General features: G+C 41.6%; 1 protein-coding gene across 1 annotated transcript; it reads left to right on the top strand.

The window, feature by feature from the left end:
• Nucleotides 1-830: 830 nt before the first annotated feature.
• LOC139472411 (stromelysin-1-like) lies at nt 831-21,152 on the top strand. The gene is made up of 10 exons (XM_071254887.1): nt 831-953; nt 5,979-6,102; nt 7,853-7,963; nt 10,652-10,752; nt 12,544-12,778; nt 15,596-15,751; nt 16,189-16,647; nt 17,705-17,868; nt 19,486-19,666; nt 20,835-21,152. Exons 1-10 carry the CDS (start codon nt 831-833, stop codon nt 21,146-21,148), a joined length of 1,968 nt encoding a protein of 655 aa, XP_071110988.1. The 3' UTR covers nt 21,149-21,152.
• The last annotated feature ends 1,132 nt before the right edge of the window (nt 21,153-22,284 follow it).

The following is a 22,284-nucleotide window of genomic DNA, read 5'->3' as shown; positions in this document are numbered from 1 at the left end:
CTTTTTCGTGGCAACTCTCAAATTTAACCACAAGGCTGTGCCATCATATCTTGTATTACCCACGTAATATGGAGACTTGCTGTTCATGACGGAAGTTGCAAACATTGTTTAGTCACTAACATGTCCTTAGGAAAAGAAAAGAAAATTAGCATCATGTTATTCCAGTAATACAGTGGCACCGGTGGCCCAGATGTCTAAGTCGCTGAGTTGCGTCCTTTGGGCACGTCAGAACCTAAAATCGTGGGTTCGAATCCCGTTTCCCCTGATTATGTTTCTAGTTACTTCTGCTCATGGCATTCCTTAGTGCTTTCCTCCCACATTAGGTTGACAGGCTGTGACGTTACTGGAATACTGTTCAAACCTCACTCACTCAACAATAATACAATACGAAATGTTGACAATATTTACAAGACAATATAATCGTTTAACGTTGCACCTTTATCACCTGATGAATTAATATATATATTTTCCGGGTAACTCTTGTTTTGCCTTCTAAATTACTAAGTTTATTTCCAGGTAGAGCCTGTTTGTTAGTTTCTAATAATTCAGTAATATTATGATAAGTAATATTCCACTATAACAATGATGAACTTCATCTAATTTCCATTATGACAAGATAAGCTTATTATCAAGGATTGAACTTGATATATATCGGACACACATTGACGACACTCATCTTATCGTATATCCAATATGCCGAAGGATATACTAGTATTCTGTTTCCTGCTATAGGAAGGACCTAGCTTCCTATACACGCACGTCTCATTGTTCACCGTGCCATATGTATGTATTAGTTTAAACCATCACCCACAACGACAGTGGGCATAGCAATGCTCCCTGCAGCAGTCCTACTTCTCCTCTGGGCGGGGCAGGGCGAGACCCATCCCCATAATGGATCGTGTGACTTGGAGCCACAGAATCTGCATAAACCACGAAATACCCTCGAGGCTGTGGTAAGATACTGTATCATTCTAGGCAGTGAGTGGGCATGAAGCCGCTTTGAGCATCATTTTAGTTATATCACGATGCGTCAGCTTGATGACGGAGGTAAATATAAATTGTCAATCCAAACGAATAACCATCCTAGATTTTCTACCGAACTTGGCATAAAGGGCAAATTACTGTGGAAATTATATGAATGGACCACTGAAAATCAGTGATGACACCAGGTGTTCGCGAAAAAGGCAAGCATTGTCTGCCTTACCGGTAGCATCACCACTCATACAATTTGTATAAAAGTGAGTATTTATTGCCTGACGCAGAAAAGCAGTACTCCTGCCATGCGACGTCATGTGATCGATGGACTAGAAAATCAAGTTACACAAAAGTACCATTACTGATTTTGTTGAAACTTATCAAAACGAAGTGGGGCAGAAACTAGACGTTCATCACATAGATGAAGCCCACGATATGATGCTGATAAACCACAAAACGTCTTCAGGGGAACCAGGATTCGAACCCACGATCAAACGTTTCGGGCACGCATAAATTACGCAAATCTGCACAACTGATTACCACTTCAGGGCCGAGTGTGCCCTAATTGTATCTTCAACTAACTTTAATGCAACCAATAGTAATGGCCAAGTCAACACCATGACTGCTCCTAATGGGTGCGTGCAGCAAGACTTATTCTGGCTAACACCTATGATGTGTGCTTGACTGTAAGACAATCAACGCTGTCCTGCTACGACAATTCAGCCACGGCACACATTAATATTGCACGCGCGTTATTCCCATTTGAACCCTACGTCAAGTATGTGTGTAGCGTACTTTTATAGCCTGGTAATTACCGTGGGAGAGAATGCTAGCAGTAGCAAGGATAATGTGTACGTATTAGAAGACTACGTCTTACAGTTTATAAGACAGATATTACAAAGATTTAAAAATCCCTACCAAAGGTGATGACGGGTTTCAAATAACAACAATAGCTCTTACTGAAACAGCTGATTTGACGGCCGCGAAGAGCGTTGAACTTGATATATATTTTAAAAGACCTTCACTATCTCAGAAGGTGAGGTGAGGTAAAATGTTGATGATTATGTTTCTAGGTATGTCAGCACCATACCCGTGCTCGTGGGTTTCACCGAAGTGGTAAACGTCTAAGACCTGCAGCACTTCGAGCTTTCCTCCCACATTATGACACGCCGTGATATAACTGGAATACTGTTAAAAGCGGCGTTAAACCCAACTCACTCACTCACTAGCATAGGTCACTCACTTATAGCTGTACCCTATGGATATACCATGCCGCAGTTTAACAAGGATACGTAGATTCCGAGCCCACCAGTTCTAGTTTTAGTCCCTTTAATGCCGAGCACCAGGCAGGATAACAATAAGTACTTTTAACGTCATTCATGTGACGCGCCCGGGATCCTTTCTCCGGGCACTGGCTTTATCCAGTACACCGCGGAGACTGCCCCAACACCAAAGAATTCATGTTACATTTCATCACAGTATAATAGAGATAAAGTTCTGTATTTTTCAATGGGTGCTGCTCATTCTGTTTTATATTCAATCTAGAACCATCAAATGCACCGCGGCAACATTCGAAACTATGCTTATAATCAAAACATGTTGACATTCATTTGCTTGTGCAGCCTAACGTGACACTCCGTGGTTTCAAAAAGGTCAAGGCAATCGCTTTAATTATTGTTAAGTGTGGGGACGTACATCTATATGATCAAGTGAAGCAAACATCACGTTAAACAAACGAACAGATTGATGGCTACCGTTTTCACTGCAGATACACTCTGACAAAGTTATTTGTGTTAAGTATCAGAACTAAGTCAGAAATAATGCATAGCCGCCACGCTGGAGTCGCGCCATGCATCGTTTATTGCGAACAAATCACAATGGGTTGTTTTATCCCATCAGTCTGAATAAACCCTACTTTCCACGAAATCGTGACTGCTGCATAATCGAGATAATACCCGACATCACCGTCAATGCTGATTGTAACCATGGTAACCAGACTGAACAGTGGGGAATATACATTGCATGCTATCAGATCGTGAATCTAAACTTTTCCCTGGAACTATTTAAGTCCTCTTCCTTTGGGGTTGATATTAACATGTTGTACCAGAAAACCAAGATGGTGCCAAGGATGTGATAATGTCTCTTTGGGTTGCTCTTTTTGAGGAAAAGATCTAATTCCCAAGGAAAAGGAACTGCACAAAACACATCGCTCTTCAACAAAAACAACACAAGGAGTGAGTGAGTGAGTGAGTATGGTTTTACGCCGCTTTTAGCAATATTCCAGCAATTTCACGGCGGGGGACACCACAAATGGGCTTCACACATTGTACCCATGTCGGGAATCGATCCCGGGTCTTCGGCGTGACGAGCGAACGCTTTAACCACTAAGCTACCCGACCGCCCCAACAACACAAGGAAGTTGTGGTATAAAGTTCCATATACATATAATAATGTTATAATTCACCCCCTCCTCTTTGTTCTCCCTGGATACATGTACCATTGCCCCAGTGGTCTTGGAATATGTAACAATTCACCACAATGATAATACCTCGCGATCGATTGTCAGCACAATACCCGTGCTCAGGGCTGTCAGCGACGTTGTCAACGTCTGCGACCATCTGACTTTGGACTACCACATTAAGCTGACGCGCTGTGACATGGACACATATTCCACACAGCGTCAGACTGGACTTACTTTTATTTGGTCTCGTCTTCAGACAAACCTTCAGACGAAAGATGGCGGCTTATAATAACATTCTAAGGATTTAGGGTTTTTATGGAGGGAAGTTCCTCACTTTAACTACAGAAGAAAAAAAATTAAAACAGATGTATCCATTTCCCAAAAGTAGTTAGAATGACAGAAAACATATAATCGAGTACTTCTAATTTTGCACATTACAAATTGTGGTTATTTTATTATTACACTTTAACAAGTAACAAAACCATCACAATCTTGTCGCGTTAGCGTCAGAAGCCAAATGGGATGTCAATACGGTCATTTTAACCGCGTCGTTAGAAGCCCCAATGAGATGTTGCACGGCTGTTGCTGTGGGTCTTATCGAGAAGTCTTTATTTGGATTGTCCTGGGAATAACAGTGAGAAAACTATCTCCATAATACTAATATCAAATGTCAGTGCAAGAGACTAACCAGCCTAGAGTATCGCCGAAACAGAAAAGAATTCCGTTGTAGTCCATTGTAAACACTATCTTGTTGGCGGTCCATGGGTTAACGGTTTAACCCTTTTTGCGAACACTTTGTGTCATAACTGACCTTCAGTGACCCATTCAGATAATTTCGACCCCGTGGTTGCCTTTTACGCTCAGCGGATCCTGCTTCGGCGGATAATCGAGACTGGTTATTCACTTGCGTTGACGTTTTGTATTTACCGTAATCGACGTAATAGGCGCCCAGGGCGTTCTCAAGATAGCAAATAAGGGGCTATTATTAGAATATTATTTTTGTGGAAAAAACGGAGTTGAAATATAAATTTCGTGGTTTTTGCTGACAGACTGAAATGTAATATGCGACAGATATATTTTTCCAGAATTTAATGCATGTAATGAATGCATGTAACACACGAGTGTGTATTATACGCGAATAAATAAGCCTTGTGTACATTGATCAATCGGAAGGGGTGCTAATTGGGATTGTTCACTAGCCAATAAATTAGCAAATATCGCCGTGGGCGCTTATTAGAGCGGGGCGCTTATTACGTCGAATACGGTATGTCATAGCAGACGCCATTATATGAGTGTCTTGGCCATTTTTAGAGTTGGAATGAATGGCACCCTTTCATGTACACATTCAAGTTTGTTTCATAACCTAAATAACATTGGTTGTTATGGCAAATAGTGTTAACGCTTTAAAGCGTAAATTCGCTCATAATTCAACAATGACCTGACCTTTTCATGTTGTCAACCTTCCCTCATTGCATGCAAGTGTATCGAGAACACATATATTTGTACAGGAACAATGGTAACCTTTTCATTTTGTATTGTTAGGTTTATACCTAGTCTACCCCTGAATTGATACAATCGAGTGATTGTACATGTGATTATCATATGTACAGTACAAGTGAGTGAGTGAGTGAGGATGGTTTTACGCCGCTTTTAGCAATATTCCAGCAATCTCATGGCGGGGGACACCAGAAATGGGCTTCACACATTGTACCCATGTCGAGAATCGAACCCGGGTCTTCGGTGTGACGAGCGAACGCTTTAACCACTATGCTGCCCGACCTCCCCTGTACAGTACAAACTAAAGCATACACACATGACGGGGACAAGACATGAACACAGACACGTAATGGTTATGTGATGTACTTGTTATAGGCATGAAATATGTGTTTTGCATGTTACGTTTGCAATGTTTCGGCGACTGTTTTCGGCCTTGAATTTTATATATCTGTAATTCTTTTTCAAATCATTTTTTCAAGTGTATACTTTCTTGGCATTATATTTTACTGGACGTCCCAGAGACTGTTGAGAAAACATACACTACTCAAAAGAAGTTAAGGATCACACGATTCTTTCATATCACTATACTCTTAAAGATTAACGCTGGTAATATGATATAATCGGGAGATCCTTTACTTCTTTTGAGTAGTATATGTCATTGGCAGTAAGAGGTGAGAAACAGATATGTTACTAAAGTGTCGAGAGGAAGTATGTCGAGGTGATAATGTTAATATATGAATACAATCAACTAGGTTTCGCTTTGTATGTTTCTTTGTTTATTGTTTAACGCCGCACTCAGCAATATATCAGCTATATGACGGTGGTCTGTAAATAATCGTGTCTGGGCCAGACAATCCAGGGATTGATATCATGAGCATCGATCCACGCAATTGGGGCCGATGACATGCATCAACCAAGTTAACGAGTCTGACCACCGATCCCGTTGGTCGCCTCTTACGACAATCATAGTCGCCTTTTAAGGCAAGTACGTAGATGTGTGGGTTTATGCGCATAAAGAATATACATGTCTGGTGAAATATTTCAGGACTGGCTTGGTCGATTTGGATACATCTCAACGCGATTGTCCTGGTCTCAAGACTCGCGTTCTGTTGAAGCTTTGGATGCGGCCATAGCTCTGTTTCAAGAGCTGGCTGGAATAAACATCACAGGTGGATTTTTTTCATTATTTCATTATTCGCGCAATGCGCTCAAATATACTATGTAACTCTATCACTTACAGAGCTAAATACGTTTATATGTACCACGCCTTTGTATTAAGCGACCAACATGTTTATTGGGTGGACACACTGGCAGCTCCACGTGGATAGACAGATACCGGCAAAACCAAAGTGAACTTTGTCATGCTCCAGCGTTGAAATTCATGTTCACCAAATTGTTTCTCATGGAATCTTTGCAGCGTTGGGCGTTCGGAAATAGCGTCCAGGTCCTGGAGGTGCCGTTGACCCAATTATGGCTTCGCGCAGATTAAGTGTATTGTTCGCCGTCATATAGCTGGAATATTGATGAGTGCGTCGGTAAACAACAAACAAACGAAAAAGTGTATTGTTATTCAGTTACAAAGTCGCTTTTCCGTGTTGAAGCGGGGTCAGTGTAAGCTTCCAGTATAATAATATCACGGTTGTTGTATATTGAGTGTATAGTTGTGTTTGTTGATGTCATCGTACACTAACTGCAAGCTTTTTAAGCGTATATGTTTCCTATCACGTGCATGTCATCGCGCACCAACTGTATGGCTTCAGTTGATGTCATTGCACACCAACTGCATGAGTAGATGCTTCAGCTGATGCAGTCACACACGAAGTGCATGGACAGACGCTTCAGTTGATGTCATTGCAAACCAAATGCATGAGTAGTTGTTTCAGCTGATGTCATCGCACACCAACTGCATGAGTAGATGCTTCAGCTGATGTCCTTGCACACCAACTGCATGAGTAGATGCTTCAGCTGATGTCCTTGCACACCAACTGCATGAGTAGATGCTTCAGTTGATGTCATTGCACACCAGCTGCATGAGTAGATGCTTCAGTTGATGTCATTGCACACCAACTGCATGAGTAGATGCTTCAGCTGATGTCCTTGCACACCAACTGCATGAGTAGATGCTTCAGCTGATGTCATTGCACACCAACTGCATGAGTAGATGCTTCAGTTGATGTCATCGCACACCAACTGCATGAGTAGATGCTTCAGCTGATGTCATTGCACACCAACTGCATGAGTAGATGCTTCAGTTGATGTCATTGCACACCAACTGCATGAGTAGATGCTTCAGCCGATGTCATTGCACACCAACTGCATGAGTAGATGCTTCAGTTGATGTCATCGCACACCAACATCATGAGTAGATGCTTCAGCTGATGTCATTGCACACCAACTGCAGGAGCAGATGCTTCAGCTGATGTCATTGCACACCAACTGCATGAGTAGATGCTTCAGTTGATGTCATTGCACACCAACTGCATGAGTAGATGCTTCAGCTGATGTCATTGCACACCAACTGCATGAGTAGATGCTTCAGCTATTAATCTCGAAAACTTGAAAACGTTGTTTCAGTTCTATAACATACTTACGTGACAGAATTCCCCACTCTCTCGCCACTGGCTTGTGTTCTTAACTTCTTTCAGTGGCATTTAGAAGTTGGAGTGATGAAGTAAGACGAGTTCTATGGATGAACAACTTCTTTATTACAATTAGTGCGACGTTTCGGTGTAGATCCTAACACCTTTATCAAGCAATAGATATATTGCTTGATAAAGGTGTTAGGATCTATTGCTTGATAAAGGTGTTAGGATCTATTGCTTGATAAAGGTGTTAGGATCTACACCGAAACGTCGCACTAATTGTAATAAAGAAGTTGTTCATCCATAGAACTCGTCTTACTGCCTTGTGTTCTGTCAGGTAAACTTGATGAGCCTACGCTGGAATGGATGGGGAAGGAGAGGTGTGGTGTTCCGGATGTCCTGAGAAGAGAACGACCGGGACAAAGACGATTTGCTCGGAACAAACCAGGTAACCAATATATAGCCAATTTCATCTTTCTGTACAAATCCTCTGATGGGCACGGGATGCCTAGTCGTCTAAAGCTCATCCGTTCGCCTTTGCGAATTGCGCCCCCGGGTTGTTAGAGACATATAACCGCGGGCTTACATGATGTAATATAACTGAAGGACTGTTCAAAGCGACGTTAAACATGACTCACTCACTCACTCACTGAAACCCGACATCATCTTTGGTACCATATTTGTTAATACGCGAAAGTTTGGAAAGTTATTCTTCCTGTCTGTTTCACTGTCGGAATACATATTGGAGTGACGGCACCTGTACACCCGCTTTCGAGAATGTACATAAGAGTGTTGATATATTATTAATGATAATAATAATACATGCACTTATCGAGCGCAAAAGTTAGCAAAATGAATATGCTCTCTTGGCTTTAACAACTGTAAGACTGTTGAAAAAGAAATATCTTAAGCTTGGATTTGAAAGTGGATATAGTTGGAACAGATTTTGGATTTTCCGGCATATTGTTCGACGGAGAGGCTGCAGCGTATGAAAATGTTCTTTTGCTGACTATATATTTTTAATACGGAAACTGTGAATAGATGTCGTTGTTGAGATCGTAGAGTTTGTTTAAGAGAGTAAACCGGTAAGAGTTCACTGACGTTGGCAGGTGCAAGGTTGTTATAACACTTTGTAGGCATTGATGGTGATCTTATCATTTACTCGTGCAGCAACTGGAGCGCCATTAGATGTTGAGAGACATGATCCAATATAGATCTGAATATAATCCAAGCAGCTTTGGCCTGAAATCTGTTAATGTTTATACAAGCATGGGGGCCATATCAAAGTCACCAAATACTGAACTGAGTTCACCCCCTCAATTAATGTCAAAAGTGTTCACTGGCAATATTGGTGAGCGAATTTTCTTATTTGTTGATTAATTACTGATTAACGATCAACGTTCAGTTTGTAGATCCTGCTATATAAGAAGGTTAATTTTCATGATATGATATGAAGTGCTATAAAGAATAAAATAATGAAATTTGTGTGCATATCATTCATTAAAATGTTGAGATGACCCCTGGTGCCTTCTATTGTTTAACCAATTAGCATGCCTGACTGATTGTCATACTGGGAACAATAGGTGGTGGCAAAGTGAGGAGATCCCGGATAGGTTGAGTTACAAGGACGTTGTTACAATAGTCAATTCTGGATATGACTGGGGACAATACAAGTTTTGCTGCAAATGATTGTGTGAGATATGGCCGAATATTTCCAATATTATTGACATGGCAATTAGTTGTTTGGCACACCCTAATCACTTGATGGTTCATACTCAGCTGCGGACCCGTGAAGATTCCGGGGTAGAATAGGTTTTCAGCAACCCATGCTTGCCGTAAAAGGCGACTATGCTTGTCGTAAAAGGCGACTAACGGGGTCGGGTGGTCGGGCTGGCTGACTTGTTTGATGCATGTCATCGATCCCAGTTGCGTGGATCGATGCTCATGATATCAATCACTGGAATGTCTGGTCCAGACGCGATTACTTTACAGACCGCGGTCATATAGCTGGAATATTGCTGAGTGCGGCGTTAAACAACAAACAAACAAAATCATACTCAGCTGCGGGTCCAGTACCACGCCCAGATTTTTCCACTCATCACAGCGAACACAATAACACACACATTACCTGTAACAAGTTGTTGAACATCAGTTGGCCAAGTTTCAGCAGTTTCGATGTCATCCACTGCTTTATATCAATATTAGTATACAGCTTTCAATCTTGGCAACACAAGCTCCAGCTTCGCCACGTGAGAAACCAGCATACAGATTGGTTACCATCAGCATACTAGTGTTGGTTGACTTCATGCCTTTCAGCAGTGTTGCTAAGAGATCGCGTATATAGCGTAAACAGTATTGGTCCTAAGACAGAGCCTTGAGGGACACCATGGTCAAGCTTGTAGGCAGGAGATCGTTTGTAGAGGGCCAATGTGCGGATTTCTATAAAATTGGTATTAAAAGCTTGAAGGACAAATAGAATAGGTGTCTTGAGGTGAATAAAGATTATATCAAAAATGTGCAAAAGATATTCTGCGACTTGGTCTAATATTGAAGTTGCAAAACTTATAGAACGCCCCGAGTACATGTACATTCATAGTGAAGTCTCCAGTAGATAAGAGAATAAGAGTAGCGAAAGGAAGTATTAATCTGTTAGTTCAAAATTGGTGTTCATTATTTAAACGTAAACACGACTTCACCAACATTGTGGTATCTTTCTAAGGAAAAGAAGCAGTTAAAAGTTACTTTAGTTCAGATGATTTTTGTAAAAACGTTAATGATAATATATTCCTTTTTGACATCTGGGTGATAGAAACTGCATAAACTGCTTCAACTGCGCGTTATTCATTACGAAACGGTAGGACGTAGGCAATTTATAAACATGGGAAATCAACATCGAAAACTTACTCAAAAATAAGTTCTATAATTGCGCGTGGCAATCTCCTCAGTGACCGCGTGATTAATTTTGGTAACTAAAAATTCAAGCTCGACAGTATTTACTTCATGTGGTTGGGTGGGGAGCAAGTCCACGCACTTCCCGTAAAATGCATTCTTTACCACCCTCCCTGTCAAATGTTGCTCAATTTATTTATTTTTTAAACCATGAAGTGTTAGATTACCTTCCCCCTTCTGTTCATAGTTCTGAAATGGAAGAAACATGACCTCACCTATTTCGTGACCACGTACACACCTGATCTTCCCAGAGGTGAAGTTGATCGTGCGCTGGAAGATGCGTTTCAGGTATGTTGTGCTTGTGATTTATTCCAGGGCAGAAATGCCGTGTTGTGTTGTGACTAGCCGTGTTGTGTTGTGACTAGCCGTGTTGTGTTGTGACTAGCCGTGTTGTGTTGTGACTTGCCGTGTTGTGTTGTGACTTTGATGTTTTACTAAATGAAATACCAGAATATTTTATGAAAAAGTAAGTTGTGAAAACTCGGAGCCGACTTGTTCTGGTTGTAATCACTTATAGTAACAATGTGTACCAACCTCATCTGGTATGACGTCCGGGGATCAAACCAGCGACCTTACGCTCTCTCGGCAGACGCTCTATCCACTAGACAAATATAGAACTTACCGACGAAGAAAGTAATAAACACGAAACAATCCATTTCCATAATTTCCTTTGAGTCAATTGTACAATTCCGACTACAACAAAAGGGGGCGGTCGGGTAGCCTAGCGGTTTAAGCGTTCGATCGTCACGCCGAAGACTCGGGTTCGATTCCCGAGAGGAGTACAATGTGTGAAGCCCATTTCTGGTGCCCCCCGCCGTGATATTGCTGGAATATTGCTAAAAGCAGCGTAAATCCATACTCACTCACTACAACAAAAGGATGAGTTTATGAATCAATATGAAATAGTGATGACATCAGGTAAGTAGATACTACGCAAGTCAAATCGTCAAAGTCCTCGAATCGCTCTAATATAGGCACGGAAGGCCGTCTAGAAACACGAAGCCTCTCCAACGATCAAGTTAGCTATGTTCATTAACAGCAACAAATGGAGGTAATTCACCATATGACACTCCTTATTACAATATGGCCCTCGATAGTTTACGAGCGTTTGAGTCATTTGCTTGCGCAGACAATCACTGCAAAAATATGTACAACAATCTCTAATGCGACAAAATACATGGCACAGGACAACACCCCCAGGCCAAGACTAGAAGTAGGCATCAGACTTCAACTCGTAGGGAGAACAGTAGTGGGTATTGCGACTTAGATGTGGGGGTCGTTATTTGACCTTTGCATTGTGGAAGGGCTGGCTTTAATCACACTTGACCGCCTCCGTCGTCTAGTGGTAGAGCGTCCGACCGCGTCATACCAAAAGACGTTAAAAGATGGTACTTGTTGTTACCCTGTCTGGCGCTCGGCATTAAAGGGCTAAAACAAGGACTGGTCGGCTTGGAGTCAGTATACTGTGTCTGAGTGGGGTATCCATGTTAAACTGCGGCATGATGTCTCAGTGTGCTAGCAATATAAAGCGGCATCACTCCGGACTAGTACAAGCAGCCACACACACACACACACACACACACACACACACACACACACACACACACACAAACACACACAAACACACGCACACACACACACACACACACACACACACACACATGCACGTGCATGCACGTCGCTATATAAGTGCAATAATCTTGGACGCGACGTTAAACCCAATTTCACCTCACCTTTAATTATACTGGATATCATCGCACGGACTCTTTTTCCAGATATTTCCAAACGTTCCACTCTTGGAAATAAGCGATTTTCAAACGAAAATGACATATTACAACCATTTGCAAAGATGATGTTCCAACGGATGGGAATATTTGGAAAGTTGTGGAAATGTCTGCTGAGATGAGGAAAGTTTTGAATTTTAAAGCCCTCCATTTTATTTTGAAAACATGAAAAACAGAAATCAGTCTTTACAAAGTTGTTTCCAAATTGGGAAATGTTACTTTTTTAACATCTCTGTAGTTTCCAAGCAACATAATTATAGTGGCTTTGCAGCATGACTATTCTATTAATATCTAGGTGTGGGCGGATGTCACTCCGCTTACCTTCTCTCGTGTTTCATCTCGTGACGCGGTGGATATTGAAATCAAATTTACTCACGGTGTCCACGGTGACAACAATCCATTTGATGGCGAAGGAGGAGTTCTTGCGCATGCGTTCTTTCCACCTACGTATCCCAGTAATCTGATTGGAGGAGACACCCACTTTGACGAAGCTGAGATGTGGACAGTCCTGCTAGATGACGATGCTCCTGGTCAGTACTACGTGTGTTAGTGATGATTAAAAGATGTTATCACAATTTAGAGATTTCTAACGCGGTTTCCTTAACCGGAATTGTTAGCAAGAGGTTTAAATATTAACCTCTAAATTGAATACTATGTAAGTACCTAACAGACAACATCTACATTCTCTGTAAAACGGGTGGCCCAGTCGTCTAAGGCGCCGCAATTCGATGTGCAGAGTTGCGTCCCTTGGGCACGCCAGAAACCTATGATTGTGGGTTCGAAATCCCGGTTCGCCACGATTATGTTTCTAGATTTGTCAGCACCATGCCCGTGCTCGTGGGTTCCACCGAAGTGGTAAACGACCTGCATCACTTCGGGCTTTCCTCCCACATTAAGCTGACACGCCGCGATTATAACTGGAACACTGTTAAAAGCGGCGTTAAACTCAACTCACTCACTCCCCCACTCACTCTCTGTGAATCCCCAAGTAGTGAGTGACGTGGCACATAATCATTTTCAGTAGGTAGATTCTTTATTTCATTTAAATAAGCATTTATTCAAGTATTTATACCTGTATTAACACAACACGGCGCCCCCTCCTCATTTAGCGTTCCATAAGTGCACGATGGATTAACGTCTTCAATTATTAGTTTTAATGTTAAGTCATTAACTTAATGTGGTAGTTATAGTGACCCAGTTGACCTGACGTGATAATATGTGATACGCGATTGAGTATGTGATTTTATGTTGCGCTCGACTAATAAATCATCGTGTGATGAAGTTCGATACGGCTCGCGGAATAAGTAACATTATAAATATTTATAAAATTGGGAATGATATTGATTTCGACGGTACTTTGTAGAATTCAGACATTAAGTATAGTTGTACTAATTAACATTTTTGTGACAAGTGCATAGTATTCTTAGTTCTTTCAAATTGTATGTATGAAATAGTCGCGAATCACTGAATATGACATTACATGAACCAGCTATGGAATGTACAAAATCAAAATCAAATGAAAACCATACAATCCAGTGATGGACATCATGAGTATCGATGTACCCAACTGTGATACCATGATATGCATCAACCAAATCAGCGTACCCAACTGTGATACCATGATATGCATCAACCAAATCAGCGTACCCAACTGTGATACCATGACATGCATCAACCAAATCAGCGTACCCAACTGTGATACCATGACATGCATCAACCAAATCAGCGTACCCAACTGTGATACCATGACATGCATCAACCAAATCAGCGTACCCAACTGTGATACCATGATATGCATCAACCAAATCAGCCTGCCTGACCACCCGATGCCGTTAGTCGCCTTTTACGACAAGCATAGCCGCCTTTTACGGCAAGCATTGGTAGCTGAAAACCTATTCTACACAGGGTCTTCACGGGTCGAACACGAAGTAGACCTTTTGAATTTTGTGGGTGAAACAGGGACAGCCGCCTGTGTATAGTGAGTGAGTGAGTTGGGTTTAACGCCGCTTTTAACAGTATTCCAGGTATATCACGGCGTGTCAGCTTAATGTGGGAGGGAAGCCCGAAGTGATGCAGGTCTAAGACGTTTACCACTTCGGTGAAACCCACGAGCACGGATATGGTGCTGACAAACCTAGAAACATAATTGGGGCGAACCGGGATTCGAACCCACAATCATAGGTTTCTGGCGTGCCCAAGGGACGCAACTCTGCACAGCGAATCGCGGCGCCTTAGACGACTAGGCCCCCCATGCCCCCCACACACACAAACATACCTGTGTATGGACTACAGGAGGTTTAAAATTACAACCGACTTAACCTTTGTATTTCTAAGCACCTAATCGTTCTGAAAGACTGCATAACTGTGTATCTCAGTGTAAATATAACAAAGAACCTGAGACAAACTCAGACAAATTTGAAATAAAATGAAACGTGTGCTTTGTTGGAATACCAACCACCAAACACAAGTGTACCCATGCTTGCCGACTAATTGTGACAACCCGTGGGTAGGATGGGTACGAAAACAGGTCCCCAGAATTTGTCAAGATCAGGGTTGTCACAGGTCTTCAGCAACCCATGCTTGTCGTAAAAGGCGACTATGCTTATCGTAAGAGCTGACTCACAGGATAGGGTGGTCAGGCTCGCTGACTTTTATGTATGTTTATGTATGTCATCGTATCCTAATTGCGTGGATCGATGTTCATGATGTCAATCACTGGATTGTCTAGTCCAGACTATTAACACAGTCATTCTATAACTATGAAGGTAAGAAGTCAATGTTAATAGAAAATGCTCATCAACGATAATGGACACTTCTGCATTATCAATTATCGATTATCAATGGCATCATTCTGTTCTGAAATATACCCTGGAGAGCAATCTGGATATGCGAAGATGACACCTACCTTATGCAGGGGAATATACGTTTTAACAACATCTAATTAACAATTCATCGAAACCAATAATATTGTGCTTAATAATTACCACTAAATGCTAAAATCGCTTATATTATTTACAAATATGCGCCAGTGATCCATTTCTACTAATGTGAATGAACCTCTAACTGGAGTACTTTAATGAGGTAATGTTAAACCAACTGCACAAAATTGTCTGTACATATAAGACAAGATTCGAATATATGATCTTATAAAAGGTAAGTTACTCTGAATTTAAATCTAAGTAAACTAAATCTATTTAATACTTTAAGTTATGTATATCGATCAGTTGTTTGTATATATTTACATTAAATTCATTATGAATCACACTATTGTCTCAATAATATATTGATAGGTATTAATATTCATGTATTAAGATTTCATTTGATTCATTTTAACTGTTATTCAATAGGACGACGATTGTTCTGTGTTGCCGTGCACGAGTTTGGGCACGCTCTTGGTTTGGACCACTCAGACGATACAGATTCCATCATGTGGCCCTGGGCACAAGGCTGCGGTAACGGCACGCTGGGGGCGTCAGACGTTGATGCCATACAACGACTATATGGTAATTTGAACGTCATATGGTAGGGACTATACCGTAAGGTTTCGTTTGAAAGGTATTGATGAGATTCTGTTTGTGTCTTGTTTAACGCTGCACACAGCAGTATTTATGATGGTGGTCTGTAAAAAGTGAGTGAGAACGAGAGAAGCCTGCATTGGACATCATGGGCATCGATCTACGTAATTGGGATACGATGTCATGCATCAACCAAGGCAGCGAGCCTGAACACCACTCTTTCTACAAGAATAATCGCCCCTTAGCACATGCAGGGGATGCTGAAGACCTATTCAAACCCGAATCTTCACGGGGGACAAGCGTGGGTTGCTGAAGACCAATTCTGGCCCGGATCATCACGGGTTGGATTGACTAGAATTGACTGTAATGTACTGCTGCTATTCACAATAACGTACTTTAAAATAAAATATAACACCATCTTACAGGACCGCCGGGTGTGTCGACCGTTTTTCCAAACACGACCACGCTGCCTACCACTGAAGCAAGTACCAAGAAGAGACGAGTAACGCAAACTGCTCCCACAACAAAGAAAACGATGAAATCAAGAACGACCCCCGCTAAAAAGACAACGCCCCGAAAAACAACTCCAACAACAACAGCAACAACCCCAACCACAACAACCCCAACGTCAACAACAACTATCCAAACAACAACCCCAACGCCAACAACTATCCAGACTACAACCAAAAAGAAGAAGCGCAAGACTTCTGAGCCAAAGCCTACCACAAAGCGAAGAAGACGCAAAACTACCACCCTTACACTGTCGACGACGACCAGTACAACGCTGCCACCGACAACTTTGCATCCCAACCCGTTGTGCAGAGGGAATGGCAAAATGGACGCCATAGATGTTGCGGGAGATGACAAAACGTACGGATTCAAAGGTAGAACAGTTCTTTCCGGTCTTGTCATGAGTTTTATGTCTAAACCGCAAATATATTGAGCCTCTCATTTCACTTGTGAGTTGAAAAATGTCCCAACAATGAAAGGGAGACCCTGAATAGCCCACCGCGCTTATTCAACGGGTTTCCAAATGTGTAAAGTCAATACTGGAGGCAACTGCATGCGGTACAACATTAGTGAACCATAAAAGTGGAGCTAGGGAACATGGGTGCAATGTGTGAAGCCCATTTCTGGTGTCCCCCGCCGTGATATTGCTGGAATATTGCTACAAATGGCGTAAAACCATACTCACACACTCACTCACTCTCAGGAAAGGTTTTTGTCGCTTTTATTAGGAATGTTATAATTGCGAATAGTTTTGGTTATTTTATGTGTGTTTCAATTACATTTTCGGCAATGCTAAGTTCACATCACAGTCAGCTTAAATTCCCGGATGTGCATATGCAAGAATCGCGTGCACAGCTTCGTACATCGCATCGGCAATATTGCTGTCATGTCCCGTTTAGAACAGGCTTTTAATTATTATACTCATTTTTATTAAACATTAGTGTAAAACAACCCAGATAAAGACTAACACTGTATTAATACGGTATTCAGTTGTTTTAATGTAGCAGTATAAAACCAGGTCATAGACACACGCAAGCACAAGCTCGATTTCTTCTTCTGAGATCATGGGGGCTTAGAATCCGTCTGATTGGCGTACTCGGTGGTATCTATGTGATCACTTCGTCATCACTAACTGTATGTACAGCCAGCCAATAGTTAAAATCGAAAAACAATCAGTAGTGAAATACTAGATGATATTATGCACGTTGACACATATGTGCCCCGTAAAGGCGGACAAGTCACTTCAGTCAACACTAGCATGCGCTTCCCCAAAACTGTAACACTTTGGATACATCGTGATATGTTATGATTTTGGAGAGGCATATAAGAACCTGAGCTACAGTTGGTAACTTTTTTTTAGTAAAGCAAACTTTGTCCTTCACATGTATCAATCGCGTTTAATAATTTTGTTGATAAAACGCATTTTTTAAGGTTCTCAAGTATTCCGATTCAACGAAAACGGTGTTGATTCTGACTTCCCTAGACCAGTTGGGGGTGTTTTCAATCCCGGACCGAAAACAGTGGACGCCGCAGTCAGTTACTATTATAAAACTACCTGGACCAGGAAGATCCGATACATCACGTACCTCTTTAAGGTAAGTTACCTTGTAAAGTATATTTAGGGAAGGATTAGATGCATACAGGGACAGCGGCAGATCATTATAGGGGGGGGGGGGGGGCGTTAGATGCATACATGGACAGCGGCAGATCATTATAGGGGGAGCGTTAGATGCATACATGGACAGCGGCAGATCATTATAGGGGGAGCGTTAGATGCATACATGGACAGCGGCAGATCATTATAGGGGGAGCGTCAGATGACATGTAGGAGAAGCATCAGGGGCATATAAGGGGCGCATCAGATACATAGTTGGGAGATTCTGATGCGTAAAGCAGAGCGTCAGATACATATAGGGGAGCGTCAGATGGAAATAGGGGAGAATCAGATGCAAATAGGGGAGAGTCAGATGCAAATAGGGGAAAGTCAGATGCATATATGGAGAAGGCCAGATGCATATAAGGAGAACGTCAGATGCATATAGGGAGAACGTCAGATGCATATAGGGAGAACGTCAGATGCATATAAGGAGAACGTCAGATGCATATATGGAGAACGTCAGATGCACATATGGAGAACGTCAGATGCATATAGGGAGAACGTCAGATGCATATAGGGAGAACGTCAGAGGCATATAAGGAGAACGTCAGATTCATATATGGAGAAGGCCAGATGCATATAAGGAGAACGTCAGATGCATATAGGGAGAACGTCAGATGCATATAGGGAGAAGGCCAGATGCATATATGGAGAAGGCCAGATGCATATAAGGAGAACGTCAGATGCATATAGGGAGAACGTCAGATGCATATAGGGAGAAGGCCAGATGCATATAGGGAGAAGGCCAGATGCATATATGGAGAACGTCAGATGCATATAGGGAGAACGTCAGATGCATATAGGGAGAAGGCCAGATGCATATAGGGAGAAGGCCAGATGCATACATGGAGAACGTCAGATGCATATAGGGAGAACGTCAGATGCATATAGGGAGAACGTCAGATGCATATAGGGAGAAGGCCAGATGCATAGAGGGAGAACGTCAGATGCATAGAGGGAGAACGTCAGATGCATATAAGGAGAGCATCAGTGTATTTCAAATGTATTTTGAGAGATCGCCAGTTGCAAATAGATAGAGCGTCAGATGTAGAGGAAATATATGCCGTGTAAAGTAGTATCTCTGTGACGTGCCGTGATCCGCATTTCAAAGGGCGAATGCTAGTTTCGTTCAAATTATGATCATCGATCTTCTAACGCCCTACCCTATCAAAACGTGTGAAAATCTATGACTGGGCTATTTCTTGGCTTAACTTAGAACTCATTCTGACAGGTCACAAAAATATGTCCTACGCACTCACTCACTCACTCACTCACTCACTCACTCACTCAGAAGTATCTAACATTTGTCGGGTTTTATATAATTAGAAACGTTCCATTACCCTTTTTTTATCTTTTTAAGTCGGTGTGGATTCCGGGTCAGAAAGGTTCTGGATGACGTGAATCTTTGCTCCTGATATCATCACTTGTGAGCCTGGTCGTGTTGTTAACCACATGCAGTTCTGATAGTGTTGGAACATTACTTACTTTGGCGTAACGCAGCGTCCACCCTCTCATATCATGTTCTTTATTTCATACCATCGTGAATCCTTTTCAGAACGACGTTGTATGGAGGTATCAGTACAAACGAAAGAATCTGCTGAAGCTGTGGGAACCGAAAGAGTTTGTCATTGAGAGGGGCTATCCTAAATATATCAGCGAGGAGTTTGATATCAAAACCACTGGAATAGACGCAGCTTTCAAACTGATGAAGAAAAACTCCTTCTATCTTACTAAAGGTATGGCTAATAAAAAGGTTATTGAACCGACAACGTGTTCTATGTAAGGTTATTGATTGTTAAATTGACCGCCTCCGTGGTCTAGGGGTAGAGCGTCCGCCCGGAGAGCGGAAGGCCGCGTCATACCAAAAGACTTTTAAAGATGGTACTTTTTGTTACCCAGTCTGGCGTTCGGCATTAAGGGTCTAAAACAAGAACTGGTCGGCTCGGAGTCAGTATACTGTGTCTGAGTGGGGTATCCATGTTAAACTGCGGCATGGTATCTCAGTTTGCTAGCACTATAAATCGGCATCAGTGCGGACTACAAGCAGCCACACACACGTGCATGCACGTCGCTATATAAGTGCAATAATCTTGGACGCGACGTTAAACCCCATTTAACCTCACCTGATTGTTAAATGAGTTGCGTCCGATAGGTTTGCCAGAAAGCAATGTTCGTGTGTCCGAATCCCAGTGACAGACAGACGTGTTTCTTCAGTATTTCGGCCTTGTGGCCCAGAGTGCAATTCAGTGCACAGAATTAATTTGGTAGTCACGTGACTGACATGTCATTTGTTTCATTGACAACTCTTTGAAATCTTATTGACAATGTGTTTGATAAAGATGGCTACTGACTTAATAATATGTACATCACTTGAGATGAGTAAATTGTACCTTACTTGGTGATTTATGTATGTATTTTCTAAATGTGGCAAATATTTCTTTCTTTGGGAGGCAAAGGCATCGAAGATAAACAGAACATGGAACTCGTCTTCAATGGACCCAGATTTACAATATGTACAAATAATATTTGAACAGTCTATGTTTTTGTTCTTCCTAATATCTTCTATTTTTAAACAATGTAAAGAGAATCTTAACTTACACATTATTCGTGGAAGGAATTTACCATTGAATGTTAAATATTCCTCAGGTCCAAACCCTGATCATGATTAAGGGATGCCAGAAGCAACATCCACAGATACCATCATGCCCAGACCACGTGTATACCAATACCAACTGAACATGTCGAACCGTTGTCATTTTCCAGATCCCATAGATATTACAATTGCGGTTCACCGTTCAATACATGTGAGTCGTCTTAGTGGTAAGACCGCTTTGTAGAACGGGCCCTTGGCGCCTATCATTCCTTGAAGCATCTTCATCGAGACATTGTGTTTCTTTTCCACAGGGGATAAGATATGGGAGGTTCAAATAAAGAGCACTGGACTGACGACAAAGAAGCCTAAACAACTGAGCAATCACCCGGCGTTGTCCTATCTGCCCCCTCTGGACTCCGCCGGGCTCATGAACAGCGGCGGCTTCTATTTTTTCAGCGGAAACTACTACCACCGCCTGTTTCCTATCGACCGTCACCATGCCAGATGGCTGTTCCCTCGCCTCACTCTCAACTGGTGGTTCAACTGCAACATCGACAGCGTTGGCGGCCCCTTGAACATAGCCAGTGACAAGGAAAAGAACTTCGTGAAGGAGGTCCGCTTCTGAGAAAACTCACAGCCACATTGAGCAACGTATTTGATGTTACATTCATACCATTTCATACCTTTATTCCATTTCTGTATTACCATCTCTAGAAGGCAATATGATGTAAAAGATAACGCTGTCTTTATATTTGACTGTTGACATTGAAAGTATTGTTATCATCATACAAATGATACAAGCCCATATTTTTGTATTCTATAAAAGTGCATATTTTAGCATCTAATAGTATGTATTATTATTCTAATGTAATTGACAGCAGAAAGAAAAACGTAATTATATTAAAATTCATCAGTACTTTGTATGTCTTTTTTCTATCAAGTCGATGAACTGGCACACTGGTGTATACAATGAAAACACTAATCATAATGTATTCCTCAAAGAAGGACCTGTTCTAGATGTATCAAGGCATGTGGATCGCGTATATTTATGGTTAAGTGATTGTTAATGTCAAAATCATATGCATGTGGCAGTTTGAAACTACACCTCCAAAACCTATCTAAGTATTTTTCTAGTAAATAGAATATACTCATCCGTTCCGCATCCGTGATCTATTTGAAAGGGCGTCTCACCGGTGGTTTAATGCCCTGGTTCCGTCATACCAAAAGACGTTAAAAGTGCAACTTCTAGATGTGTGATTGGCGGGTATGGCCGTTAGGACATGAACAAAAAAACACATTTAGACCAAATAGAAACCTATTAACAAAGGACAGTAAAACAACTAGACTATCACAGATTTAATTTAAAACCATTAAAAGAAATCACTATACAAAACAATACAATATAAAAACGGGCTAAAGATAACCAGCAACCAAGGTTAGGCCACCACACTGGGGACCATGCTACCCAAGCAGGATTTACACCACCACTTTAGTCAGTGTTGATTATGGACAAGGTTTAGCCAGAAAATAAAGAGTCATTCCTAGATTAAAACACTGGTGTACATAAAAATAATTTCAATGACGTGGGCTTACATTCCCTCTCAGGAGAACAATAAGTTTACGCTACATCAACCCCCATCAAGGCATAGCCACATACAATCTCACATGATAATATGCTACCAACTTATAAAATACATAACTTTCAAGATCAAAATTCATCAATTAATTCAATGTCTTTTTTAAAAAGAAACAATAATAAAA

Source organism: Haliotis cracherodii, unplaced genomic scaffold (assembly GCF_022045235.1).
Source record: "Haliotis cracherodii isolate W230 unplaced genomic scaffold, xgHalCrac1.p SCAF_24, whole genome shotgun sequence".
NCBI lineage: Eukaryota > Metazoa > Mollusca > Gastropoda > Lepetellida > Haliotidae > Haliotis > Haliotis cracherodii.
This window is presented reverse-complemented; position numbering and strand designations above follow the sequence as displayed.

Excerpts from the sequence above, each read along its gene's own strand:
- LOC139472411 (XM_071254887.1), top strand. The coding sequence starts at position 831 with ATGCTCCCTGCAGCAGTCCTACTTCTCCTCTGGGCGGGGCAGGGCGAG. Across the intron at positions 6,103-7,852 it reads GGCTGGAATAAACATCACAG|GTAAACTTGATGAGCCTACG; the intron begins GTGGATTTTTTT and ends GTGTTCTGTCAG. Across the intron at positions 7,964-10,651 it reads ATTTGCTCGGAACAAACCAG|TTCTGAAATGGAAGAAACAT; the intron begins GTAACCAATATA and ends TTCTGTTCATAG.